Source organism: Fusarium oxysporum, chromosome X (assembly GCF_013085055.1).
Source record: "Fusarium oxysporum Fo47 chromosome X, complete sequence".
Classification (NCBI taxonomy): Eukaryota; Fungi; Ascomycota; class Sordariomycetes; order Hypocreales; family Nectriaceae; genus Fusarium; species Fusarium oxysporum.
Genome location: NC_072849.1, coordinates 583,742 through 609,076, shown reverse-complemented (window position 1 = coordinate 609,076; position 25,335 = coordinate 583,742). Strand labels below are relative to the sequence as shown.

Sequence of the window (25,335 nt, the reverse complement as noted above, 5' to 3'; positions counted from 1 at the left end):
GAACAATACACAATCGTATTTTCCATTGTCTCAACCAACTCCCTGAAGCATAAATACACCTCAAAGGCAAGCATACCAGTGCAATCATTCTATCTTTTCAAAGTCATTCTTCATTCCTTCTCTTACCATGCTGTTGCAAATCATTTGGCGACCCTGCAGGCCTATACACTCTTGTGACTCTCGAATCTATTATCTCCTCTTAAGAAATCCTGAACCATATGAAGCGGATAGAGTCCGTATTGAGTACGAAGCCAAAACAGTGTACCGCAACTATAGAACTGCTAACCCTTTATCACCAGCGGTTGACCGCATATCTTAGACCAAGATCCAAAGATTCGTGTGTCTGGGCGTGTTTGCAAGAGCACAACAGTTATAACTGCATTTCACTTATACAACAATGACAGCATAGTCTTCACAAGGAAGAAGTATAACCTTTCTCTGGAAAGGTTTCTGAGTGATATTCGAGATTGGACATAAAGGGCGCAAGGAATGGGGTATACTCTCAGCATGATAAAAAAGATTATGGACCTGCCTAAGCCTCCCTGGCGAGGGTGGAGGTCTCGACAGTGCAATGGTCGGGAAAGGGCATGAAATTCCTTTATAACAACAGTATGGTGTCATGTTGTAAGCTACTCGTCTTATCCGCAGCTAAGACCCGAAGGACAGAGGATGAAAACTTGTCTTTACTTTTGAGTTAGCCACATCTTGTCTGGAGTAAATGCAATTGAAAATTGAAGTAAAATTATATTCCCAATGAATCTAAGTCTTGATATTATCATAATCGTATGTCCCTTTCTCCACCTCTTCTTTTATTTGGTCTTGCCATGCGGCTCATAGTACGCACCAAGACTGTAACATGTTAGCAAATGCTTCCACTCATGGGCCAAAAGCAACTTACGCGATGATGACATAGCAGGCAAACATCAGAGCTCCTTTCAAGCCAATAGCCCTGATGGCAGTGCCCGCACGACTAAGAATCAATAGGTTGATCAACAAACCCGACCCAACCAATGTCGTGGTTTCGAAGACGTTGAACGCCATCTCAAGATCCCGACCAAGCATCCAGGCTATCAAGACCGTCAATGGCGCGACGCAAAGTGCGATTTGAATCGCTGATCCGACGGCGACGGAAATAGCAAGCTCGAGCTTGTTTCTCATGGCGACAGTGACGACGGTCACGTACTCCGCGATGTTTCCAACCACCGGCAGAATGATAAGACCGATCAGGGCTTCTGATAGACCACCTTCGTGAGTAACATCGTCAATCGTCTTGACGAGAAACTCGGCGTTCATCGACATGAGGGCCGACGAAACAAACAGAACTGTAACAGCAGCTACTGTACCGCTCGTGCTAGAAGGATGCGACGGATGACCCGGTACTTCCGGTCGTTCCATGATAGTTCTCGACTGAGCACTCCCAACCGAAAGGTCCCGCATCTCTGAACCATGAAACTCAGTCCTCGAGCCAGAACGCGAGTGAGATCGTGAGTTCCCTCTCGATCGATGAGACAAACTAGCACGAGACGTCTCCCTCTTCCCACGCTCCTCCTCAGCTTCCGCTACGCTCATCGTATCAAGCGTCGTGCTCCGCGCACGGGTTGGAACTTCCTGGTCTGCAAACCGAATAAGTCTTGCACTATGAGATGTTGAACCCTGATTTCGTCGGTGTTGGTGATGCTCTGTGTGCAGTGGTTGTAACGGAATTGCTGGTGCTTCGACATGCTTGGGTCTCATCTCATACGCGAAATACACGATGTAGATGACGAGGACTACAAGAGATGAAGCGCGGCTCATGCTCAATGCGGCTTCGCTCTTCTTTCCCTTCATATGGAAAGTGTAGTCAAATGCGGTCTGTTCAAGTCAGTAGTTTGTATGAGTGAGAGGATGAATGAGCTTACCGGGATGAGAATGACAAAGACTGAGACGAAGAGGAGAGCGGCCAGGAGCTCAGACTCTTCCATGCTGCTGTGAGGGTCGATATTGGACATACTGCTTGCAAAAAGCGCAGAGCCCAAGATGAGAAGTAGGTTCACGAGAACACTGCCTAAAATCGATGCTTGAACGATGCGAATGTGGTTATTCACCAGCGCAACCCTATCAAAGTCAGTTCTCATTCCGAAACTCAATCTCATCTCAACTCACACCCTGCATCACATTAGCAAAAACTCTCATATAATCTCACAGGAAAACCCACAGGATAATCAACTCAACAAGGTTTCCAAGTGTAATGTTCAATAGCGCACCGATAGTATCTCCCGCATCAGCAGCAATACGCTCCGTCGCCTCCGTCAACATAACAGAAAGCGGCACAATAGCAATCGCATTCGTCATGAAAATCGCAAGAGGGTTGATCTGAAACGAATGCGCCGCCAATCCAATCGGTACAAAAACCAGGAGCCAATTGAGTTTCGACGCAACGACCGTTGATCGAATTTGACCGAAAAATGAGACTCCTTCATGGTGGCTGCTAAAGTCGAACTGAGTACGGTCAAGAGGCGGTGACTGAGTCTCCAAATCATTTGAATTCGAAATTCCAAGCTGTTGATATCGAACGCCATCTCCTAAACGCGATGATGCTCGAAGCGCTCGCTTCATGGTATCTTTTGGTTTTCTCACAATCAGTTCTCCGTCATTTCCGAAATCTCGTTTAAAAAAGGGGGCTATGCGCGCACCTCGTATACTGAAATCGATTCCATGGTGATTCAGCGGGTCAGGCGCGTCATCTTCATCTTCGCTCGCACTTGACGGTGAGCAGTCATTGTATCTGGTGGTCTCCGTAGCGAGGGAGGGACTCATTGAGGTTGAAAGTGATTTTGTGTAAAAAAAGATGAAATCAAGAATTGTTGAAGAAAGGGGGGCTCATAATTTAAAAGGAGGCCTCGCCATAATTTGATCGCTAAAGACGCCGCTAATAAGCACTGTTGTCAATTTACCCCTGATTTCTTAGGCTGGGTACTTGCGACGATAATCCCAAGTCCTCCCTTGTTTTTAATTGATAACATTGGGGAGGGGACCCCCAGTGGATAAGGATAAGGGTAGCGAGGGAATTTCTAGCGTCACGAGAAAGATCTGTCCGCATTGCAGTGCATACAGCACCGCCTCTGCGCCATTTATTCCATTCGTCTACTCTGTTGGCCTGCGATTTTACAGAATTTCTTGTTTTTTACTTTAAAGATTGTTCTATCAAGCTTCTAGCCTGGAAGGCGGGAGAAAATGCCCCCTGGTCAAACTCTCGCGGGAGATGACAGGGCCCCGCATGGAGGGTCCAGCGAAGCTAAGGTTGAGCATTGACGAGGTAAATCGTAATTAAAATCTGTTTAAAACCGAGGGGGCCTGAAGCTTTGTCGGTATCAAGGTGAAGCGTGAGTTGTAGCAAGAGAATAATGCTGATCTCATGAATGATGTATGAAGATTGAAGATCAACGACTGTCAGGGACAAATCGATAGCTGGTTGAGCCGCTGGAAACAAGCATTTGCCAAGGCTCTTGTGACGCAGCCTCAATGCTTACTTTGCTTCTGTTGGTCCATGTTTCAAGCAGCAAAAGCACCGTTATCTTATCTCGCATGGAGATGGAACATGGCTGAGAATCCGATATTATTGATCTGCGAATTGGTTGATGTGTTCACAGCTGGTCAAGACAGTGTTTCATACCGATATTGATTGCCACGATACCCTCATGTTGCAAAAGTGCATGACGAAATTCGATGCCCAACATTCTCGATGAGAACTGCGCTCACACTCGTTTCGTTGCTGAAGATGCAGAGAGAACCGAAAATGCGGGAAGAAAGTAGATAGGTTCATACACTGTAAACATATATGTTCAACTATTATAGAATAACACTCGAATAATCGTCGATTGGCTGATAAGCACAGCAACGCGGCCTTGTCCTGGCAAACTCTCTTTCTACCGATAACAACCCATAATTTTAAGAGCTAGCAAACTCCTCCGAAACTCTATGTTATGACAAAATCGAGTATTCAGGCCATAAAGCCACTTCACAACAGTCCCCTCTGTCAAAGTCAGATGAGGAGAAATCACAAGTCGATTACGTAGACGACTCCACAAAGGCCAAGCACGCAACGCATCCTCTCGGACAGTTTTCGCTGTCCGACATCTCGCTGCAATCCCAAAGAATATGACATGCTCACCCTAAGTCATCGATTGGTTGACGTCTGTAACGACTCAACCGCTCTGGCAAATCCCGACCCATCTTCTCTCTATAAACTAGCCTCCATGTAGAATACCGATAGTTATAATAAAAAGGCCGATTCCGAGAGACGTTAAAGTTAAAACCTAGAAGGGATAACTCTATAAGCTCTAGTAGATACTCTCCCTTAGGTCTCAACTGACCAAGTCACCTCGTATATCCAACACCAGAAACACATATCATGTCTTCAGTCAAAGCCATCATCTTCGGCGCAACAGGCGCAGTTGGTCGTGCTGCAGTCTTGGAGGCCCAATCGCGCGGTGCACAAGTCACACTTGCCATGCGCAACACCAAAAAGCCCATCCCAGGCTTTACACCAGAACTTGAGAAGAAACTGAGCTTCACTCTCGTTCAGGCAGATCTCTCAGATCCCAAGTCCGTCCAGCTCGCCGTTTCTGAATCAGGAGCAACTGTAGCATTTTCGTACATACTCTTCGAAGCAGAAGACGGCCTTTTGGAAACGCACAAAGCTAGAAAGAGGGCTGGTATCACGCATGCTGTTCTGCTTTCTTCGTTTTGTGTTACAGAGAATGGGGGCCCAAAACCATCTTCTGAGGCAGCGGAGATCCTAAATGTTGTTCATGGCAAGGCTGAACTTGCGCTTGCTGAAAGTGGCCTTGCTTACACTGTCATACATCCTGCATATTTCTCGAGTAATATCCAGATGCTAGAAGATTGGGAGGAGGTCAAGTCGGGACAGCTCGCGTTGGCTCATCCCAACGCACCGTTCGATTATCTCGCCCCCGAAGACGTCGGCGCTCTCGCAGGTGCAAGAGTCGCTGCAATACCCTTCAGGGGAGTTAATCATATGTCAATGCGGACCAGAATTGCTTTCCCAGCGAGCAGCATGGAAAGTTGTCAGTGAAGGTCTGGGCATGGATATCAGCATCAAGGAGGCAAACAGCGATGAGCACAGAGAGAAACTCAGATCCAGGGGTTTTCCAGAGCGTATGATTAAGTCTGCTGTTGAGAGGCTAGCATATCTTGGGCGTGATCCGGCGATTTTGTATGAGCCGGAGACGTATAGAGCGGCGTCGATGAATTTTAGGAAGTATACGGGCAGACAACTTACTACGTTCAAGGCTTGGGTTGATAAGCACCAAGAGGAACTTTTAGCGAATTAGATTCAGATACTGGTTGAACAAGTGGCTAGAATTGTCACTTCAAACCTTAGACATTGAATGGATGGATAGTTGTAATCCTTGTCCATCAACACCATAACTTAGCGTGCAACCGAGCTAATCTCACAACCTTATCTGATATCTTCACCATCGCAACACCACAACAACTCAGCCAATCATACTGCAAGGCAAAGATCTAACGCCAAGACGTTCCTGTCAGCAATCTGCTACAACGTCAGCAGCCTCAGGTGGTCAGTGCAGTCTCAGCTCGTGTTCCCAGTGAAACCCGCTCAGGCCCCAAGGTCTCAATAATCCGTATCACAAAATTGGACTGCAAAGGATCTTTAATACATAGTGCGACGAAACATTAATCCTTCAGAACATAGGGGTGCAGACCGCCTCACCGCCTGGTTTCACAGCGTTACATGGAGTACCTGTCACATCCCTACCCCCAGTAAAGATTAACTTGCGAAAATACGGGCCTGAACTCAGTAAACTTTACCCCTTGACCACCAGCCTTTCGCTGTCACGCGGCCAAGCATAACATCACGAACAATGAAATAGAAGGTAATCAAGTATGCATTTGTTCAAAAAGAAACCTCTAGACGCTATACACAAATGATTCAAGAAACAATGCCCAAAAAAAGACCATACCATAGCGACCGTGAACACAGTCCCCATCCCCCTTCCGCCGAAAACTCCGAATAGATAAAGTTCAAGCCTGGTTATGAAACCAATTCAAGCCGAGCCAAGCCAGAAAACGATAAAAAGAAAAATGATGACATGGATATTTTATCCGGCCCGTTCCCCTTCTATCACGCATCGTATCGTCGCCCTTTTTGACAAAGAGAAAAGTATATCGAAAAAAGAAAAAGAGATTATTATTTTCGCTGTTCCAAGATTCGAGAGTGAGACCCGTCTTCATCCATCCGGGGATTAGAAACTGGGGTTGTTCTGTCGTGGTGCTTGATGATGCAATGTGTGTTGAACATACACACAATTTAAGCAAAGGTTGTTTCCCAAAAACGCCGGTTGATGCAGATATAAAAAATGACATGTCTATGCGGACAGAGAGTGATAGCGCCAGAGACGCTGGCGCTCCAGGACCCACCATTGGGCTATAGGTATGGCTTCGTTGGCCCACTGTGCAGCTTCGTCGCCGAGGGCAGAACGAACTGCTGTTTCGAGCTCTTCGGGTGACCACGCAGCTACGGGTTTGAGCTCCATGGGATCGTTGACGGCGTCGGTGACTCGGTACTCGATGACTTTGTTGAGGGGGATGACCAAACGCCAGGGGACGTCGGCGGATGTGACGCCGAGCATGCCAGCGCCGGAATTGACAACGGAGAAAGTCCAGGCTCGTCGGTCGCCGTCGGTCTTCTTGTACGGTCGGATGAGGGATTGACCTTCGTAGTCTTGTACGAGATCGGAAGCGATGTGGGTATCCTTCTCGTTGAGGGAACCGCTATTGATGAGGAGGTCGAGGATGGTTGGGAGGATAGAGATGGTGGTGGTGTTGGCGTCGTATTGGACTCGGGGGAGGTGGGGGTGTCGGAAGGTCAGGCCGACTCGGTAGTTGGAGATGAACTGGTTCTCATACGTGCCCTCCTTGCCAGCGCCATCGTCCTTGAAAGAGTGCCCGTGATCACCGGCGAAGACGACAAGGGTCTCGTTGGCGATGCCTTGGTCGTCGAGGAGGTTCATCAAGCTGGCCATCCAGCCATCGTGCCAACGAAGGGTGTTCAAGTACTTGTTGAAGTTGTCGTGCACATTGTTCATGCCGGTGTGAGAAACGTAATCGTAGTAAGGAGTGCCCTCGGGAAGACCCCAAGCGTGGTGGGTAGTGCTGGTGAAGTGAGTCAACCACATGCGCTGGTTGTTGGCGGTCGTGTTGGTGATGAAGTCTTGAAGATGAGGCATAAGGATGGGCTCGGGGTAGGCGAAGTAGTTGATCTTCTTGCCCAAGACGTCCGACTCGTTGAAGCGCCAGTGGTTCTCGAGCTGCTTCTTGGTAATGATGTGTTGGAAGCCAAGCTTGGCATCGAACTTCTCTTGGCGGTCGTACTCCTCAATCTCGGCCTCGAAAAGAGCCGTCTTCCATTGCAAATCGCGGAAATCAGCATCGTCAGAGGATGTGTTGGTCTTGACCTTGTTCAGCATGCTGAGAATCTGAGGAATGCAAGGCTGGTAGCTGTCGGTGTCGGCTTCGGCGAATTTCTCAACGGGCATGGGGTAAGCACCACAGTGGTTGGCGCAGTAGCTCTTGGTGGACATTGTGGCGGCTGTGTAGGCGGTCGCGACATTGATGCCACCGAAACCTTCCTCCGCTTGATCGTGCCATGTGTAGTTGGGCTTCGCGTACGGCTTGCCGTTCTTGTCGGTGAATCCTTGCTTCAGGCCAGTGATCTTCTCGATATGGGGCATCATCCAGGACAATCGCTCGTTAGCCGCATCCTTCTCCTTCTGACTCTTGTTGAGATCCATGATCAGGCTGTGAGTATGGGAGCCTTGCTGCAGAGGCCAGAAGTCTTGACGCAGACTCTCCATGAGGATGAAGACAACATGCTTGATCTTGACATCGCCATTGCCAAGCGCTTCCTTGAGAGTGGGCAGAATATCGGTATCGAGGTTAGTGATCTTCAATGGGTCCTGAACGGGGTTATAGTAGGGATCCTTCTCTTGCAGCGAGACCTGGGGGCACTTGTGTTCGGAAATGATAGTGCTGCCCTTGCTAAGTGAACCGTGGTAACCGTTCTTGAAGCGCTTAGGATCGAATCGGAAAAAGCCACGAGGCAGTTCTCCTTTCTCGGGCAACCAGTCGACAGAGTGGTTTCGGTACGCCTCACCAAGAGGGCTCATATCCTTGTTGACCAAAGGCGCCCAGCCCCTAAAGTAATCACCCTCAGGTTGTTTCCATGTCGAATTGCTGATCAAGTCGGGGAACGGGAAAGCGTTCTGGATAAGGCTTCGCTGCGCTTGGCAGAAATCGGGCTCGGGAGCGAAAACATCGAGCATCGAAACAGGGAGCGTAATTGACAGAAAATCGTACGGCTTGGCAGGTCGAAGAATCAGCGTGAGCATGAGGAAAAGAGCGAGGGCGATTTTCCACAGCCACGAGAAGAATGGGATTCGCGCGAAGAATCGAGCAATCTTGCCTCGAACGGTGGCAAGCTTCTCTCCGCCCACGCGCGAAGGGTTTTCAGCGCTGGATCGAAAGTCCTCGTCCATCGAGTATGTATCGGTCGATTCGAGATCGGTATCGGCATTCTTGAGAGCAGAGTATCTGCCGCGCTGGATACCAGGAATTCGCACGCGAAAGCTCCGGAAGTAAGAGTAGACTAGCGGGTGAAGCAAAAAGTTAGCGGGCGGACCAAAACAGCCGGTATCGCAGAGACGAACCTGAGAGGATGTTGTCGCCAATTGCGCCAATAAAAGCACCAAATGCGCGGTAGAAGAATCCATGGATGGGAATGGCGATAATGAGCAGACCAATTCCGCATGCTATCACGGCTTCGCTGCCGCTAAAAAGAACCTTGAGACCCTCCTTGCTTGTAGCGTAAGCTGTCGCATCGCGCCAATCGAGCTCTCCACCAGTCTTAACGAAGAATCCAAGCTGCGACGCCGAGCCGCCGATCGAGATAAGTCTGCCAAGTCGCGAAACGTCAGTTTGCATGTTCATCTCAAATTGGGGGCCATCGCAATCGATCGCCGAGAAATAACGTACGTAGCTATGGTACCAAACAGACACCCAATCCAAGCCCACGGTGTCTTGGACTGACTCAAAAACAGCCTCGCAATGCATATCGCTAACAAGTCGAAGAGGAAGAATGTCGGTAGGTATAGGATAAAAGCCGAAGCGGGTACCGTGAAGAAATGTGTCCACAGATGTAGCAGTTTGCTGGCAATTATCGAGACGAAGAAGACGCCAAAAACATAGGATACCGAGAGGAGGAAACACATCTTGCCTGGGCTCTTGCGCGGTCTGTCGTTGAAAAGAGACTCAGACGCAGTGGCCGCTTCGCTGATTGTTGAAAGGACGGAGGGCGGGCGGCACGATCGAAACGACGATGTTTATTAGAGATTTGTAATGGGGAGAGAAAAAGGGAAAAAAGGGAAGGGAGGAAGGGATCGGGAAAAAATGAAGAAAATGATGGAAATAAAACAGAGCCAAGAAGTCTCCTCCCCAAGCTAAAGAGTTTAGTACAGTTAATGACAGGGCCGAGGTGTAGGCTTTGGGAGTGTGTGTCGTGTGTCGCAATGGAACAAGCTGGTCTGGACTTGGGCGATTTGCACCTTCCTTTCCAATGGGCGGGAGAATGTGGGGTAGACACCATCAAAAACATGCAGAGAAAAGAGAGGCTCCAGGCCAAATAAGAAAGGGGTCGCGTGTTCAGGGGTCAGTGGCACGCATGGCCCTCCCTAAAGTAGCTCATTAGCTCCTCGGCGGCCAGATTATTAGGGGCTCGTTTTAGCAGGGTACAGCCCCGCCAATGGTTTCTTCTAGGGAACCAAACCTAACCCAGGGTCGCAACGTGGCTAATACTGTACCCGAGAAAAGAAAAGCTTGGCCGTCGAAGCTCTCTCATGGTGTGCACTGCAGTGTTGTGCAGTTGGCGGAACAAATCGACCGGCTGAATCGCGCAATATGGCGCACCTCTTTTGGTCGAGCTACATCAGCATGCAGTCACCGCTGATGGGCTTGACAACCTAGAGAGTATTGTTTGTGTTTCCCTGCTGCGCTACGCCACTCGACAACGCCCAGGCATCCATGGCGTGCATGTCAAGGGCCGCCGGGGCCGTAATAATGCTCTTCCGGGGTGGGGTAGACAGGCTGTTTGTGGTAATTACTGCGTGGCACGAATCCCGAATCCTTTAGAGTTACTGGGCTGAAGAGTATTAACACCGTGAAACCGATGTAATCTGCATGCACCGCCACCACTCTGCAGCAGTCGTTTACAGCCATTGCCTTGATTTGGGGTGTTCCTTTGAGCGGGGTTGATTCATTGGCATTGCGACTCTCAGCCTGTTTCGATCTTCGATTGGGATCGTCTTTAATGGATTGCATTGGATCATCAATCCTGTCTACCGCGGTTACAGTATAAAAAATGAAATGCTTGGCACAGTAAGCATAAACTAGATCCTTCAGCCCTTCATAATCCGTCATCATATTACCCGTTTGGCTGCGGGATCGGCCGTTGCGATGCATACCTCCTTCACAAGCTGCAAGCTACAGTTTCATCATATCCTCGCCGATGGACGAACGCTCTGGCAATTTGAATCCTTTGACGTCTCCCTTTTTACGGCCCTGGCAATATAACTGGTCGTATCGTATATTCCCCCAGGGCTGACTCGTTGGAGTTGAGAGTCGCAGCGGGTCCCCGTGTCGGCGTAGCACGACCCTTCTAGCGTGCTTCTGTCATAAAAAAAGAATCAGAGCCTTTCCAACGGCGGCAGTTCATCTGCAAAGGCTGCATTGACAAGCGGGGCCCTCTTCTCCTTTTTCGGCCAACACCAGGTTCCAGCCTCCAGACAATGTCGACGGTAGACGGCTCGGCATTGCTAACCGTGAAGGTCATAACATGTTGTCAATATCATTTCCGTCAATACGAGCATCTCCATCTCATAGACTTTTGATAGCTTCCTCCTTTGTGTTCCGTGATCCGAGAAAAGGCGCTGGTACTTGGGCGGTACACGGCACGCGAGATAGACGATCAACCTCCACTCCACTGTCATGCCGCTGGAACAAGGCATGAAACACCTTGTTCCTTGTCACATCTGACGATCACTAATTTCTCGTTACATAACCGACGGAGAGTCGACGACTGAGAAAACAAAAACAGACCAAGTCAATGTGTACCTGGCAGATCTAGCTCGTAAAGTTGAGCTATTGTTTTCTCTTGGTAATTGAGCACGCGACACATGATTCAAAGGATACGACGTGGTCGGATGTGCCGAGCCTTTTAATCACTCAGAATGGCGACAATTTGCTTGGTACGAGCGTGATCAACATTGGCACCTGGACAAGCTTTTCTGGGTCGTGCACGGGGAGTTCGCTAATATTCTCACCACGCTAGCACAGATTTTGCTGTTTTTGTTTACTGTAGGGTAGTCTTGACTACAAATTACCTTGAAATCTCAACAAGACTTGACGATGGTCCATGGAAATTTCGCTGAGTCTATTGCAAACTATTGGGAAGCTTCCGTTACATCTGTTTCTATCACAGCTATTCAATTGAGACTTGTCTTGGTGAAATGAGCCAGAGAGCACATCGAGAACCATGCCGCTGAAATGGGCCAAGTACGGTGATACATGAACGACAATCCATGGTAACGAAAGGGTTTGATAACCAGATTTCCGCCAGTACACACCATTCCTTGAGCGCTTAATCTATAGTCTCTATTTAATAAACTTAGAATTTCTATCTTTCTACTACGTACTCTCGATATGTTCTTATCTCAAAGTTTGGAATATCTCTCTTATCGATAATCTCATCCTAGTACGGCAGCCTGGGCTGCCTAAAATACCCCCCGCCTCCACACGTGATTTCGCGATTGGTTTTCGTGAACCGATTAAACCAACAGCTTTCTATCGCGTCCAGTCATGCAAGAATGTGGATATTAGCCCCCAAACGCATGCTGATATCGCGTATAAATAAGAACAGCGCGTCTGCCCCAAATCAATTGTACCGAAAACTTCAAATATCTCAACCCTATCGCGTCGCCATGTTCTCTGACAAGAAGCCTGACCCTCCAACAGTCGGCCGCTATCCGGGCCTCGGTATGAACCTTCGGTATCACAACTACCACCATGAAGGCGAAATCTATCCAACTGCAATTCACTATAACTCCGTCGGGGCTGAATCTGATATGTTGCTTGTGCGGGAGGCTGCCATGATGATTGTGATGAATCAATTGACGGATAAGCCTGACTGGCATGTAAAGGTATGAATGAGTGAACCTAACATCGAATGCAGAATGAAGCTCATTGGATCAAAGGTCTTTGATGAAGCCATCGCGGAGAAATGGATTCAAGAAGCCCTTGCGCTTCCAGTTGATCCTTTGTATGACGAGATTGTGCAACATATGAACCCCGGATTCAGGAGCGGCGCTGGTTCTGGACCTGACAGGCTGAAGTACATCTTAGATCGGGGATGTCTCGAATATGTGAGAACGCCCAGTCATTTCTTCCGTTCCGCGCTTATTATTCCAGTGTATTAAAGAGCTTCGTGTCAAGGCCAAGTTCTTCGAGAAGACTGGTCTCGTACCAGCTTTGGATGCAAACGCAACAGTCATCAAATCAGATACGTTTATCGATGATGCCCTCCATGAACGCCTTCGAAATGCCTTTGCGAAGCTTAAGGAAGAACAGAAAGATAACCCAGATTGGCATCCTCGAACCAATGACATGGTCCAGAACCTAGTGCACCCTTCTCTTTATCCTCTCGTGTACGGTCGTTCTCGTGTATTTAGCGACGAGGTAGTTGGCGTTGAAGATGCAGTCGAAAAATGGAGCGGTAAAGGAGAAGTCATACCTAAAAAGCCAGCCGACGTCCCATCAGGTTACGATAATCGCTACCATATAAACTGGGCGGTGAATGGTAGTGATTCGCATAAACTGTTTTGGTCCGATGCTTATCAGTGGCTGCCTTCCAACGTCAAGCTCATGGATGATGGAAGCGTCAAGCTGACGAGCTACATCAACAATCTGCATCCCAAGCATAGTGATATTTATGAGACGGTTGAGAAACTCATCGAAAGAGCTCTTCCCGCCTGGGATCACAGTGTGTCGTTTGTAAGAGACTGGGACATCGTCTCCGCTGGCCGGACTGAGGCTCGCTTCCCGCGCCCTGAAAACCCCGAGTGAGTAACGGCTATTTACTGGAGTGAGACTGGGAAAAGGTCCACTAACGCTTGCAGTGATGAAAACGAGGAGAATTGGACCCCACGAATCGATGACTTTACGCCTCATGATGCAGGGGAAGTTGAGTATGAAGACGTCATCAGAGACGCAGATGGCGAGCTCCTTTATGATACCCGCAAGAAAAATGCTTGGGAAGAGATCAGAGAGCCCGTTCAACCTGAGGCCCCCGAGTTCAAAGCATGGGACTACGGTGTCAAGCCAGGAATGTCATTGCGCGAACGGTTCAAGGACCTCCAAGTCATCGTCAAAATGGCCTCCATCGAGCTCACACCCGACAAACCGACATTTCCCGCAGGAGGGTGGCATGTAGAAGGTCAAATGAACGAGCACATCGTCGGCACAGCCCTTTACTACCTCGATTCAGAGAACGTAAAGCCCAGTTATCTGCAATTCCGCATGCAGACTGATTATTACCAAGAGGACTGGAATATCGGCCAGGATGCTTTTGGCTGGATGGAGCAAGTTTATGGGACCAACCTGAGAGGTGGAGATTGTCTTCAGCGTTATGGAAAGATCGAGACAAAGCAGGGAAGATTACTGGCGTTCCCGAATGTTTTCCACCATAGGGTTTCGCCCGTGGAGTTGGATGACAAGAGTAAACCAGGACATCGGCGTTTCATAGCGCTTTGGCTTATCGATCCGAGGACGAGGATTATAAACACGGGAAATGTGCCGCCTCAGCAGAAGAACTGGTGGATGGAGAGTGCATTCGGGGGCTTGAATGAGGGTAGTGCGAAGAATGTTCCCAACGCTGTCGCAAAGCTGGTGTCTGAAGGAGAGCCAGAGCATGCTGCTCTGAAAGCTGCGGCAGAGAGTGGTAACCCCCTTCCGGAGGAGCTGGTGAATATGGTCCAAACTGAGGCTGATGAGTCGACGATGCCGATGTCGTTGGAGGAAGCGAAGGAGCATCGGTTGAAGCTGATGGACGAGAGGACTAGTTATCAGCGTGATGCAGAGCAAAGTTGGTCTGGCATCCAGTACAGTTTTTGCGAACATTAACCTTTGTGTTGAGCTTAATTTATGCTTGTTTCAACGGACGGACTTTTAGGTTTGATGTAAGTTTGAAAGAAGTTATCAGTGCTAGATACTCTAAAAAAACCGATAAGGACAGTGGGTTCATTGCACGAAGATGTAAACTTTCTGAACTAAGCCGTTGAAAACCTTTCTTAAAAAGAATCGGCGACAGGCTGGGTTGACAAGACCCATAAGGCAAGCCAGATGCGAGGATGGTCATGGGATTCCAAAGATTCCAGAATGAATATCAAAAGGATGGAAGATAGACGCAGAGACAGGACAAGAAAGAGTAGACAGAAGAGGATAACCCCGAGAACAAGCTAGCCAGATACACAGACAAGTGCAACTCGCCTAAGATGACAACTCGTCGGCCTCCTCAAAGTACTCGCGAAAAAGGTCACGCCAGACAGCGTTCGTCTGATGAGCAGCACTAGCCATTGCCTGCCTCACCCGCCGTTCAGAGGAACCAACTCTTTTCCTCGGGGTGGATGGCTCATCGAATTGTATACTGTCCTCCTCGTCTTCCTCGTCCCCAGTGGCATCGGCTCTCTGACGTGAAGAGGCTTCCGAGGAAGGAGAACTCATTTGGTACTGACTGTTATCCCCCCCCCCAGAGAGTATTCGTCGTCCGAGGGGGGGATCGTCGTCCTTTCATCAATGGGATCGGAGCATTCCCGAGACTTCACGGAGGATTCCTCGAGGTCGTGCCTGCTGGATGCGGTATCGGATTCTTTGATGGGACTTTTATCGGGGAACGGCCCAATGTTATCGTCACCGTAGATATCTGAATCCTCGTCTTCATCAGGGTTGGGTCGGCCAGCAGGAGTGCCGTCGTCTGGCGGTATGGGCGCGTTGCGATGGCGATGATGCGTCTCAGTATCTTTGCGTTGAGACTGATAACTTCTAGTATGTCTCGAATCAGATTTCCTAGCACCGCGCAGCAACGCGTTTCCGATATCGCTTTCGTCGTCATCGCTGTCGGGTGACTCTTCTCGGCTCGACCCTTGATCACTGCTCAAGCATTCGGTCAAGTCCCCAAAAAGCTTTTCTAAGTTCTTCGTCGATGTCTCCGTTCTCAGGTGGCTCTTCTGGGCTTGATTTCGGGTGGCTGCTCGAGTTCCTTGATGATCCCCGATCTAGCGGCGGCGACATTAATTCTAATACACCATCATCAGTAACCTAGAATTAGAAAGACATCTAAGGTTGTCAACTTACTCAATCTGATCAATTCCTCATCTGGAGTCTGGCGATCCTCTCTCGCTAGCCAATGATCGACCAACGCCTTGAACTGAGGGTCTTCGTTATCGCCGTCAAAGACGCGAAAATCCTGAGCAGCAGCCCAACCTGTCTCACACTCCCACGGGAACCTCCTCTCAAGAGTAAAGAAGATGACGGGGCATAATCTCTTGTTCATCTTTCGTTGACCGTCTTTGTATCCCTCTGCCCAAACACCAGCGAAGCCATGGCCTTTGTCATAGCAAGCCGGTAACTCATCTACCGACTCCAACAGTCCACGGTCAACTGGCACGAGGTATTTGCTCCGAAATCGCGGGAAGGACTCCCAGTGCAGAACGTAGGCGGGATAGCAGATGCCATCGTCTGGCCACTTGATCCAGTAGATTGTCTTGGCGGTAATCTCAGCGGGATTTTCAGTGCCGTCCGGATCCCGTGACAGAATCGTCCGTGACAGAATCGTCCGTTTTCTCGTCGCTGCTGCTCGTCGGACGGGGACATGTCGCGGAATGGAGGGATTCACGTCACCAACACGCTCTGCCATCTCGCCGTCATTGCCTCGGTCATGTCGATGACGATACACGCGGTCAACAGTGGCACTGTTGACTTGACACCCGGCCTTCCGCTTAGGTTGTATGACGACCCGATCATTGTGCGACTTTGCAAAGACAGCGTCGCAACCAACGATCCTGATTCCAAAGGCTTCAATGGCCGATGCGCGAGTAGGATGGAGCCCGTGCACTGTGGCATGCCTCGCGGCGGCCTGCGCCGGTCGCGCAAGGCCATCGAGGGGCAAATCATGCTCTCGACACTGGAAGACATACCATTCGCCGCTTCGTGCTGGTGTTTCCGTTATCTTCTGGTTGGAGAACCCTTCATCTATCTCTGCGGTCGTGATCTCACGACGATGTGCACGACGCTTGGGAGATGGACGGTCTTCGGCGCTGTCGGGGCTAGTCCGCTTGCTGCTGGGCGGACTGCGAAGTGCAGGGCGAGGAGAGGAAGGGAGCGAATCATTGCCTAGATCGAATGGCGCGTCGTTGTAGTTATCATCGTCTTCGTTGGCGGCCGGAGAAGGTGGAAGGTTCGGAATAGATTGTGTCCTCTCTCTCTCGTTGTGCATGAGCATGAGTTCCATGTGCTTTCGGGTCTTTGTCATAAACTCGTCGATAAACGGCTTTATATCGTCAAATGCAACAGGATTCTTCCGTTCTTCCCTGGGGAGCTGCCGGGTGATTCTCTTCAGCTTCTCTCCCATTTCTTTAACACGAGTGAGAAGTCCAGTATCATCTTGCCCAGTCTCTCGAAGCTCGGCGATCTTGGCTCCCATGCCTCTGACTTCTCTGTCGAGGTCTATATGTTCGTCCTTTACCCGTAACACCTGGTGCTGTAAGAGTTGCCTGAGGAGTGTTTCGGAGTTCTCAAAGACGGTCTTGGCAAGGGCCAGGTGCTGGAAGCATATCTCAGCCTGGGGACTACAATCGCTAGCCATGATTTCAGTGTATCTGTAATAATGAGAACTCAGGGGTCTGATAGTGGGGGTATCTGCAAAGGAAGTGTTTGGTAGTGGAAGTTGATGTTGAAGATAGCAAGGACGATGAAGAGAGGAAGAAGAGAAAGGGGGAACGAGCGAAACAAATAACTAGTTTCTGTGTGAGAACATGCCTGTTCCCGCGTCTATGCATCTACAAACAATTCATCAAGTTGAGGCGTCATAAAATTGCGTCTAGTTGTTTGTCATGTTACACAGTTTCCAAGAGTTGGCTACTGACAGTTAGGTATTTCTGGGCAAACATGAAGTGGCTTGCAGAAGTGCATAGACTTTATTATCTCTTCGCTCTGTGCATTTTAATGCAAAAAGTAAAACTGCTAAAGAACCCTAAGAAGTATGAAATTTAGAGATGAAAATTACGGAAATAGTATTTCTTTGTCTTGTTGAAGATGTCCTCAGCAGTCTTGTGGCATGCCTGGTGGTCCCATGCTTGCCAAACCTTAAGGTCTAACATTTTGCGATGAGGCATGGTCTCCAGCTATATGCAGTACAGTGGAGTGCATCCATGGGTACTCAAAAGACAAGCTGTCATTCGTGTTACCCAATCTGCCAATGTGCTAGAGTACGTATCTGGCGAGTGATAAATCGTACTTTTCAAAGGCTAAGATGGCCTTGTCGATGCCACGGTCTCTTTTTCCAACGAAAAGTGCCAAAAAAGGCCATTAAAGGCACTACAATACTGCTAAGAGAAATAGCTCCTCTTAAGTCTCTATAGAGACTTCTCTCGCAAGAGAGCAAACAAGCTGGCGTACATTAAACCGCTATCGCTTGTATGTACAACCATGAAAATTGATGGCCTGGAATATCACCTGCAGCTTCCAGAGAACGAAAGTCCAAGAAACGGCACGTTTCGACAATATAAAGCATATAAACAACTCTGACTGCCTATGGAGTGTGCTCCGTGTTACCTCTTGACCATGCCATCCAGGCGATGAGACAAGGATGCTCGGTTATCGCAGCAGTAACAATGTCGCACAAGCTTGAATCTAACGCTGAGATCTAGATCAGTGGTGTTGATAACAGAGCTTGGATGTTTCAAGCGAATGCATGGCGCATGCCCCCCAGAAAGCAGTGCAGCCTTATGATCTCTTTGATGACTTGTCGTCAAGGATTAGTTACAGTATCCTGGGTATTTCTCCTTGGCCTCTCAACGCTGAGACAACCATAAGCGGGCTTCAATATAAGCTGAGAGAATGGCTAATTGAATAATCAGCACTATGTACAACGATATTTAAAACGGCATTTGAGCTTATTGGAAGTAACTTTTCCAGCAGAATTATTCACCGCACTTCACAATCATCACAATGGCTTCTACTAGATATTCGCCACTTGAGGACGAACTATTCAGATTATATCGCGAATACCGGGAAACAAAGTCCATCGACGCCAAGGCTCTCTTTTTCTCACCGGAATGTCGTCAGATATGTCGCACAGACCCAGACTATGCCGCAAAAGACCGAGACACCATTCTCCGCTACCTTCGCGAATCAGGCGAAGTCCTCCAGAGAATCTATCACGAAGCGGGATGGGACATCAGTGAAATGGATCCAGCTTCCGTGAGAAGCTTTTACACCATGCGACCCCTTCTCCCGAACGAAACAGAAGATTTTGCAACGATCAGGGAATTAGCTCCTGCTGGCTTCGCGTCTTCGGAGGAGGTTCGCGACAAAGCAGAGGCTGAGACGTGGGAGGGGCTTAGAGTCAATATGTGGACGGAGGATAATAAAGGAAGAGGGATTTTGGTCAAAGTTCAGTATTGGTGGCGGAAAGAAGACGGCGCGTGGAAGCAGATATTACATGATATTATGTTCTTAGGGCCTGTTGATGGGACGGAGAAGGATGGGAGAGGTATCTTGGTAGAGGAGAGAGTCTGATACCACCAAGCCTCAATTTATTAACTGTCTGTGGAAGAAGTGTCCTTTGGGCAAGAATTAAAACATAAGGTTCTGTTTGTAAGAAACTTCAGTGCTTAGTACCCACTAATGCCCCGTAGCCCGACTGCTGTTTATCGGAGGAGCAAAGATCCAGAGACTCATTCTCTTCAGGAGCAGTCAGGTTACAGGGCATTAGTGGGGGAATGTGCTTTATTTAACCCTGCAGTTGTGTTCCCTGTTGACAAGAATTCTGTAACTGCTGACAAGAATGGAATTCCGTAAACGCTGGATCCAGTAAAGTCCAGGCAGCAATAGCTCGCTCTAGGCCGCTACAGGCATAGCCTCCCACCATTTCAGGTCACTCTTCTTACCAACAACACTACTCTAAGGCAATTTTTATTACCAGCAGCAACTGTCAACCTTATAAAGTGGCCATCCCCAATTCGTCTTGACAACTTCGCATCTCAATACTTAGGTTAAAATATCTCTCAGTACTCTCTGACACTACGACAATGCCCGGCCACTTTCTCGAGAGTCTACCACCTGAAGGGCTATTCAGTATCTCGGATTATCTTGAGCCAGATGATCGAAAGAACCTCAGCCTGGCCAATTCCGGGCTTCGGACCGCGATGGCGCCATGTCTCTTCAAGGTACTACAAATCAATTGCCCGCTTGCAGAGGACCACATCTTGCCAACTATCGTCGATAAATATGGAGCGAATGTTTTGGAGCTGAGACTAAATATCACTTTCTACCCTAACGAGATGCCTGAGAAGACGGGAGAGGAATCGATTGAAGAAGAGGAAGAGGAGAGTGAGGATGAGCCTTCCGATGTGGATATGTCGGAGAATCATGAAGATAACGGCGATGAAGAGTCCGATCATGACTTAGAGTCTGAAGGAGTCATCGAACATTACACTGAAGATGATGTGGAAGACGACGATGAAGACAAAGACAGCGACAGTGACTCAGACGCTGGTCCCAAATGGTACTGGACAAACCCTCCTGCTTCAGTCTGGGCTCGAAAAGAAGAAGACACATCAATCATCCGGGATCTCATCCAGTTCAAGGGACTGCCACGCTGCAGAGCCTTGACTCTTCACACCAACGGCGAACAAGACTTTGAAGTGGATGCAGACTGGGATAACAACGATATCGCCAACAACTACATCTACTTTTGCTGCGAACCTGAAGACTGGGAGGAAGTCAAGCGAAAAGAAGAGAGGTACTCATGGCGCGCGGCTTTGCGGGATATGTACAGTGACATCGCTACACTTTCGACAGTCGATGACTTTACGATTCAAAACTTTCTCCCGCGAAAAACCTCGTTCTGGCAGGAGAAAGAGTGGCCCGAGTTTCTCAGCCGGTTGAAGAAGCTGACTCTCAATACGTACGGTGGAAATAATGGCGCCGGCTGGCGGGTTAATACATTACCCGGCTTTCACGCTTTCTTCAACGAACTGCCAACGACCGTTCTCGCTCACGCGAACGCGCTGGAATACTTTAAACTTAAGACTCACGACGATGGCTTTCTGGGAGGTGAAGGCTCGTTGTACATACCTCCTGGTTGCATGCCCTCCCTCCGGTCACTGCACGTAGACGGTATAGCAGTAACATCCGTGGTGAAAGATTACCTCAAAGCAACAAACGGCACCCTGTCTAAACTCTGCGTCACGGAATGCGTGGCATTTACTTCCGACCCCAATGGCGACGATGCACCAAAGTGGGCTGATCTATGGAGAGCTGCACGTCAGGCTCTGAGAGCACCAGCGGAGGTTGTATGCGTGCCGACCAAGGAACGACCTATTACGGAAGATGAAGGGGATTACTATGGTGACGAGGTTTATGTGCCACCGGCCGATGAGGATGATAAGATTAAGAGTTGGAGAAGGAAAGCAAAAGAGGAGGAAGGACTTTGTATCTGGCCGTATGGATGGTTGGATGAGAAGTATGGATCTATATATCCTGATCATGAAGTTAATCTGGAACGTCTTGAGAATGGGGAGGATAACCTGGAGTTTAAATTGTTGATGAATGAGGTGAAGAGGGGAGGCGGTAAATGCACTGTATCCTGATTTTGTAGATAAATGACAGGTGGCATGAGCAAGAGGATATACCGTCGTGTTTCTGACTCTACAGAGGGTCTTTCCAACTAATGTTGACTTCAATATCGCCCAAGATCCCAGCAGCAGATGCAATGCGAGCCATGCCGAAAGCGATGCAATGGTAAACCACGAATCGGAACCACAATGAAAAGGTCATGCTTTTCAACGACGTCTTGATATCCACCAAGAGTTCGTGTGTACTCCTGCCTTCCCCATTCTCATCTATCTCAGGAGCAGCTTCGACACCCGCCACCGTCTCCGGAACCCGAATCGCCGCGTGTATGATCTTCAACGTAAAGAAAACGCCAATAAGTATCACTCCGATCGTCGTGGTATTTTCCTTCGACCATTCCTTAACAACATCGACACCGTTTGCTAACAGAAACAACAGGCTGAGCTTGACGACAAGGTCTGGTATCTCATCGACAACGTTGCAAGCTAACAAGGTACCGATGAAGTGAAACCACTGCTTAGCTGTGACGCAACGAAGAAGTCTGATGTTTGACTCTAGAGATATAGAATAATCGGACATGATCGATCGAATCCAGAGGAACTTCAGAGGTGCGATGATAATCGTTGTGATGCATTTCATAAGGAAGGCCGGAACAAGCTTTTGAAGGTAGAACTCGAGAACGGATCTTGCAGCCGCGCCAACAAGCCATGTTCCCAAGCCTTTGATGGGATATATCGTCGACCAAAACGATGGATTATTCGTTCGTCCTAGAATTCCTGCCGTTCCGTCTTCAGAGGTTGAGGGTTTGAGTGAGCGGACGTGTCGCAGTGCAGTAAGCAATGGATAATAATCTTGATATCCGTAGAGCCCCTATTCATGTCAGCTTGACTCTCGTGGCGTCGTCATGATGCGCACCGCGTAGAGAAACCATTGGACGACGTAGCCCAGCACACCCAAAGGATTCATTCTGATGGTGTCACGTTTCAGGACGATCTTTGTTTTCGGGAATTCAGGGCTGATGCTGCGTGGGCTTGTACGTGAGTCAACTGCCGAGACGATCACTAAACAAGCTTAGAAGGGCGCATCATGACAAGTAAAACGTGGCTCATCGGTCAATCTTGCGTAGCCGAAGGATTCACGGACATTTCCCAATGCCCTACTTCTCCGTAAGCAATCGGCCGAATTGTGCTGCCTAGACCCTATCTCTCGGCGCCTTTTACATGTGAGGCTGAAGGGAACAGCTACAATTGGCTCGTCTATACGCACAGAGGGCGACTAGCAGCCCTCTGAGGCCGGAACTTTAGTAGCGGGGCCTTGGCATGGAACCACTGACGAAGCTTCCCTGCATCATCGTACGCGCGCTTCACATCCTCAGTCATTCTTATCTGGGCCAGTCCACGGCTCATCGGGAGAACAAAGCGACCCGTTGGCTTGTGAATTACCAAATGGATCGGTCTATACGCGCGCAGCGTGTAAGAGCGTTTTCACGCAAGACTCGTACGGGTTGTCTCACGTGGTAAGTCCCGCATACATTCGCTTTTGTCTGTCTTTGACCTACTGATTCAAGACAAAGTAAGAAACGACACAAGAAATGTGACGAGGAGAAACCCACGTGTAAGAGATGCAGGGATGGAGGGTATGTCTGCGATGGATATACGCCCCAATCAAAGGCTGTCACGACAAAGACGCAGAACCGCTCTCTGCCAATTCTGGCTGCCAAGCTGTCGACACCAACACTACCTCTGCTACCGGGAGATACGCTGGAGTCGAATTATTACGTTTATTTCTTCTCTGATATCATCAGCCAGTTGGAGATCACGCCATATCTGAACAGAGAGTTCTGGAATAGGAATATTCTTGTTCCTAGTCAAAGTAGCGAATGCGTTCGACATGCGGTGCTGGCTTTGGGCGCGACGCACTGGCAGTATTCAGCGCGCAACCAATTATCGTCAGTGTCGCTTGATCCATTCATTTTAAGGCATTACAACGAAGCTATATCGAAACTTACAAGCAACCAAGAGTCGCCGCCGGATATGTCAACTGTCTTGACGTGTTGCATATTATTCGTTATTCTTGAAAGTCTCCGCGGGGACTTTGGCGAAGCAATTCGACATCTCGAGTCTGGGACGAGGATCCTCACAAACCACATCCCAAAAACATACCTTCCAAACCGCGACTTCCAAGAACTAGCTGCAATATTCCACGCAATCGCCTCCCAAGTCGCCATCTTCTCACCCGAGCGTGTCTTTCCCGACGTGACGCATCTCTTAATGCCAGCAGCGAAGAAGCAAAAGCGGATCGAGGGAGAGTTCAGAAACCTTGATGAAGCAGAGGATGTCATGAATAAGTTTGACGACATGGTGAATCATATTTCTTGGGATCTTGATCAAGAATGGGAGAATGAAGAGTCAGAATGCAACATGCAATGGTCGATATTACGAGAAAACGTACAAACTTGGCAATGCCAGTTCGAAATCCTTGTGAAGAAGTTGTCAGCTGGTAAAGAACCCATCGACAGCGAAAAAGTTCTTAATCTTCGGATACAGCATAAATTGTGGGAACTTCTTATCGAAGAGGAATCTGCTGTTGACGAAGACGCCGAGGCTCATCTTGATCCCGCCGAGTGTAACATTCTTCTTGATCAACTGGAGAAACTATGGTGTAACCCAACCCGACCACGGTTCGGCCTTAAAATCGATCTCACAGCAGCTTTATTTCAACTCTACGTGTATTGCACGGACGAGAGTGTTCGACACAGGATTATCTTCATGTTGAGAGCGCAGAGCAGGAGGGAGATTATTTGGGATAGCGGACAATTAGCAGATTTTCTGGAAAACGATATGGTGCTGAGATCTGTTGGGCTACAGACGGAGAGATGGCCCGAAATAGGACCTTCAGCTAATGACGGAGCGTTGTTGGTGTTTCGCCCAAAGGGTTCAAGGGAAAGTTCCGAATCTTAATTCATCTCAGATCCAACATGCATGCACTTTTCGGGATGAAGCGTTCCATTGAATGGGTTAGAGCATGTCACCAAGTGGGGAGTGTTTGTACGCGCTGTCTAATCAGGTGCTGACATGGAAGCGCTAGTGAATCATCACTGGCATTGCTTGTCAATGCGGCCGAGATCCTCCTCATATTAAGGATCTGTACGCACTTGGAGAAACGATTTGATGGTTTGTACGCCATGTCGTGCCGTGTCTGTGCCGAGATGCGGGAGGCAGCTTGTCTGGAATGCTGATCAGAGGCAAGCTGGATATAAATATGCCAACTGAGACCACTGGTAAACCCCCAGAACTCAAATCAACACGAACAAACACAACGATTACCCAATCTAAACACTATGCACTTCAGCAGCCCCGTCTCAGTCGCAATGGCTATCATCTCCTACGGGGTATCAGCCACCCTGGGCGCACAAGCACGCCCCAAAGCAGTCGTATACCGCGGCCCAGCCTCATCAGAAGGTTGCCCAGAAGGCGTACGCGACCTCCTCGTCTCGTCCCCATCCAACTTCGAAGTCGTCTTCGCTGGTCCAAACGAGCCAATCGATGTAGTCGAAGCTCTCAAAGGCGCGACGGTGTATGCTCACGGCGGCGGACCGAACTGGAGCAAAGCATACCGCTCAACAAAGAAATACGAAAAAGCTATTCAAGAGTTTGTCAAATCCGGAGGCCATTACCTTGGCTTCTGTCTTGGTGCTTATCTCGCTGGCCCGGTCAATGGATATAATCTTCTTCCGAAGGGCGTTAATACGGAGCAGGAGATTAAGCGTCGAAGGGCGCAGGTCAAGGGCGAGGAAGATACGGTTATCAACGTCGATTGGACTTTTGAATCGGGAACGACGGAGGATAAGAGATGGTTATATTTCCAGGATGGTGTTGTGATTAGGGGTATGGATGAGAGCAAACCGGGTAAGGTCGTTGGACGGTATTCTGCGAATGGCGATGTTGCTGCTTCGATTACACCTTATGGAAAAGGCTCAGTTGGACTTGTTGGACCTCATCCTGAAGCTGATGATACGTGGTGTAAGTTGGACGTGCTTGGTTTGAGAAAGGCTTGCTAATTGATTGCAGATGATGGAGCGGGTATTAAGAATCCTGAGGGTATCAGACTTGATATTGGGCATGATTTTGTTGAGGCTACTGTTCATGCGGGTTCTTACAAGCGCTCTTGATTCAAAGGTATCTCATGCAGCAAAGAGTTTCCGGACTTGGATAAATTGATGAGCATGGAAGAATGGCAGTGGTCATAGTGAATAAGGCATTTTCTTCTTCTTGTAGTTATTTACAACGCGCATTATTTTTATTGATGATTTTAGTTTACATTAGCACCCGATGACTCTCAGAGTATTCATAT

At 48.8% G+C, this 25,335-nt stretch overlaps 11 protein-coding genes across 11 annotated transcripts; 6 read left to right on the top strand and 5 right to left on the bottom strand.

Moving 5' to 3' along the window:
- Window positions 1-724: 724 nt before the first annotated feature.
- FOBCDRAFT_232226 (uncharacterized protein) lies at window positions 725-2,843 on the bottom strand. The gene is made up of 5 exons (XM_059609888.1): window positions 2,673-2,843; window positions 2,189-2,600; window positions 1,899-2,094; window positions 899-1,851; window positions 725-849 (listed from the first exon to the last, which is right to left on the bottom strand). Exons 1-5 carry the CDS (start codon window positions 2,794-2,796, stop codon window positions 810-812), a joined length of 1,725 nt encoding a protein of 574 aa, XP_059465968.1. The 5' UTR covers window positions 2,797-2,843; the 3' UTR covers window positions 725-809.
- A 1,547-nt stretch (window positions 2,844-4,390) lies between these two features.
- FOBCDRAFT_244132 (uncharacterized protein) lies at window positions 4,391-5,333 on the top strand (the record flags this gene model as incomplete). Its single annotated transcript, XM_059610588.1, has 2 exons — window positions 4,391-5,008; window positions 5,049-5,333. The coding sequence occupies 2 exons, from the start codon at window positions 4,391-4,393 to the stop codon at window positions 5,331-5,333; spliced, it is 903 nt and encodes a 300-aa protein (XP_059465967.1).
- Window positions 5,334-6,329: 996 nt separating this feature from the next.
- On the bottom strand, window positions 6,330-9,414 carry FOBCDRAFT_9483 (alkaline-phosphatase-like protein). The gene is made up of 3 exons (XM_031191052.3): window positions 9,055-9,414; window positions 8,730-8,974; window positions 6,330-8,668 (listed from the first exon to the last, which is right to left on the bottom strand). Exons 1-3 carry the CDS (start codon window positions 9,288-9,290, stop codon window positions 6,390-6,392), a joined length of 2,760 nt encoding a protein of 919 aa, XP_031032283.3. The 5' UTR covers window positions 9,291-9,414; the 3' UTR covers window positions 6,330-6,389.
- Window positions 9,415-10,110: 696 nt separating this feature from the next.
- Window positions 10,111-10,536, bottom strand: FOBCDRAFT_207123 (uncharacterized protein; the record flags this gene model as incomplete). Its single annotated transcript, XM_059609188.1, has 1 exon — window positions 10,111-10,536. One exon carries the CDS (start codon window positions 10,534-10,536, stop codon window positions 10,111-10,113), a length of 426 nt encoding a protein of 141 aa, XP_059467912.1.
- Window positions 10,537-11,877: 1,341 nt separating this feature from the next.
- On the top strand, window positions 11,878-14,298 carry FOBCDRAFT_232221 (uncharacterized protein). The gene is made up of 4 exons (XM_031191050.3): window positions 11,878-12,272; window positions 12,327-12,494; window positions 12,541-13,190; window positions 13,248-14,298. Exons 1-4 carry the CDS (start codon window positions 11,940-11,942, stop codon window positions 14,248-14,250), a joined length of 2,154 nt encoding a protein of 717 aa, XP_031032281.3. The 5' UTR covers window positions 11,878-11,939; the 3' UTR covers window positions 14,251-14,298.
- Window positions 14,299-14,616: 318 nt separating this feature from the next.
- Window positions 14,617-16,990, bottom strand: FOBCDRAFT_244129 (uncharacterized protein; the record flags this gene model as incomplete). Its single annotated transcript, XM_059610587.1, has 5 exons — window positions 14,617-14,860; window positions 14,952-15,168; window positions 15,200-15,385; window positions 15,481-16,187; window positions 16,323-16,990. 5 exons carry the CDS (start codon window positions 16,988-16,990, stop codon window positions 14,617-14,619), a joined length of 2,022 nt encoding a protein of 673 aa, XP_059465966.1.
- Window positions 16,991-18,334: 1,344 nt separating this feature from the next.
- Window positions 18,335-18,987, top strand: FOBCDRAFT_232220 (uncharacterized protein). The gene has a single exon (XM_031191048.3). It carries the CDS (start codon window positions 18,355-18,357, stop codon window positions 18,922-18,924), a length of 570 nt encoding a protein of 189 aa, XP_031032279.2. The 5' UTR covers window positions 18,335-18,354; the 3' UTR covers window positions 18,925-18,987.
- Window positions 18,988-19,369: 382 nt separating this feature from the next.
- FOBCDRAFT_232219 (uncharacterized protein) lies at window positions 19,370-21,098 on the top strand. Its single transcript, XM_031191047.3, has one exon. The coding sequence runs from the start codon at window positions 19,437-19,439 to the stop codon at window positions 20,997-20,999; it is 1,563 nt and encodes a 520-aa protein (XP_031032278.2). The 5' UTR covers window positions 19,370-19,436; the 3' UTR covers window positions 21,000-21,098.
- FOBCDRAFT_323433 (uncharacterized protein) lies at window positions 21,058-22,183 on the bottom strand (the record flags this gene model as incomplete). Its single annotated transcript, XM_031191046.3, has 2 exons — window positions 21,898-22,183; window positions 21,058-21,852 (listed from the first exon to the last, which is right to left on the bottom strand). Exons 1-2 carry the CDS (start codon window positions 21,946-21,948, stop codon window positions 21,058-21,060), a joined length of 846 nt encoding a protein of 281 aa, XP_031032277.2. The 5' UTR covers window positions 21,949-22,183.
- A 244-nt stretch (window positions 22,184-22,427) lies between these two features.
- On the top strand, window positions 22,428-23,942 carry FOBCDRAFT_146096 (uncharacterized protein; the record flags this gene model as incomplete). Its single annotated transcript, XM_031191045.2, has 2 exons — window positions 22,428-22,498; window positions 22,556-23,942. The coding sequence occupies 2 exons, from the start codon at window positions 22,428-22,430 to the stop codon at window positions 23,940-23,942; spliced, it is 1,458 nt and encodes a 485-aa protein (XP_031032276.2).
- Window positions 23,943-24,352: 410 nt separating this feature from the next.
- On the top strand, window positions 24,353-25,153 carry FOBCDRAFT_207117 (uncharacterized protein; the record flags this gene model as incomplete). Its single annotated transcript, XM_031191044.2, has 2 exons — window positions 24,353-25,004; window positions 25,053-25,153. 2 exons carry the CDS (start codon window positions 24,353-24,355, stop codon window positions 25,151-25,153), a joined length of 753 nt encoding a protein of 250 aa, XP_031032275.2.
- Window positions 25,154-25,335: the final 182 nt, after the last annotated feature.

Excerpts from the sequence above, each read along its gene's own strand:
- FOBCDRAFT_232221 (XM_031191050.3), top strand. The coding sequence starts at position 11,940 with ATGTGGATATTAGCCCCCAAACGCATGCTGATATCGCGTATAAATAAG. Across the intron at positions 12,273-12,326 it reads AGCCTGACTGGCATGTAAAG|GTCTTTGATGAAGCCATCGC; the intron begins GTATGAATGAGT and ends ATTGGATCAAAG. Across the intron at positions 12,495-12,540 it reads ATCGGGGATGTCTCGAATAT|TGTATTAAAGAGCTTCGTGT; the intron begins GTGAGAACGCCC and ends TTATTATTCCAG.
- FOBCDRAFT_9483 (XM_031191052.3), bottom strand. The coding sequence starts at position 9,290 with ATGTGTTTCCTCCTCTCGGTATCCTATGTTTTTGGCGTCTTCTTCGTC. Across the intron at positions 8,975-9,054 it reads CTGTTTGGTACCATAGCTAC|ACTTATCTCGATCGGCGGCT; the intron begins GTACGTTATTTC and ends GCGACTTGGCAG. Across the intron at positions 8,669-8,729 it reads TGGCGACAACATCCTCTCAG|TCTACTCTTACTTCCGGAGC; the intron begins GTTCGTCTCTGC and ends TTCACCCGCTAG.
- FOBCDRAFT_232220 (XM_031191048.3), top strand. The coding sequence starts at position 18,355 with ATGGCTTCTACTAGATATTCGCCACTTGAGGACGAACTATTCAGATTA.
- FOBCDRAFT_232226 (XM_059609888.1), bottom strand. The coding sequence starts at position 2,796 with ATGAGTCCCTCCCTCGCTACGGAGACCACCAGATACAATGACTGCTCA. Across the intron at positions 2,601-2,672 it reads AATCGATTTCAGTATACGAG|ATACCATGAAGCGAGCGCTT; the intron begins GTGCGCGCATAG and ends GAAAACCAAAAG. Across the intron at positions 1,852-1,898 it reads TCTTTGTCATTCTCATCCCG|ACCGCATTTGACTACACTTT; the intron begins GTAAGCTCATTC and ends TGACTTGAACAG.
- FOBCDRAFT_232219 (XM_031191047.3), top strand. The coding sequence starts at position 19,437 with ATGCCCGGCCACTTTCTCGAGAGTCTACCACCTGAAGGGCTATTCAGT.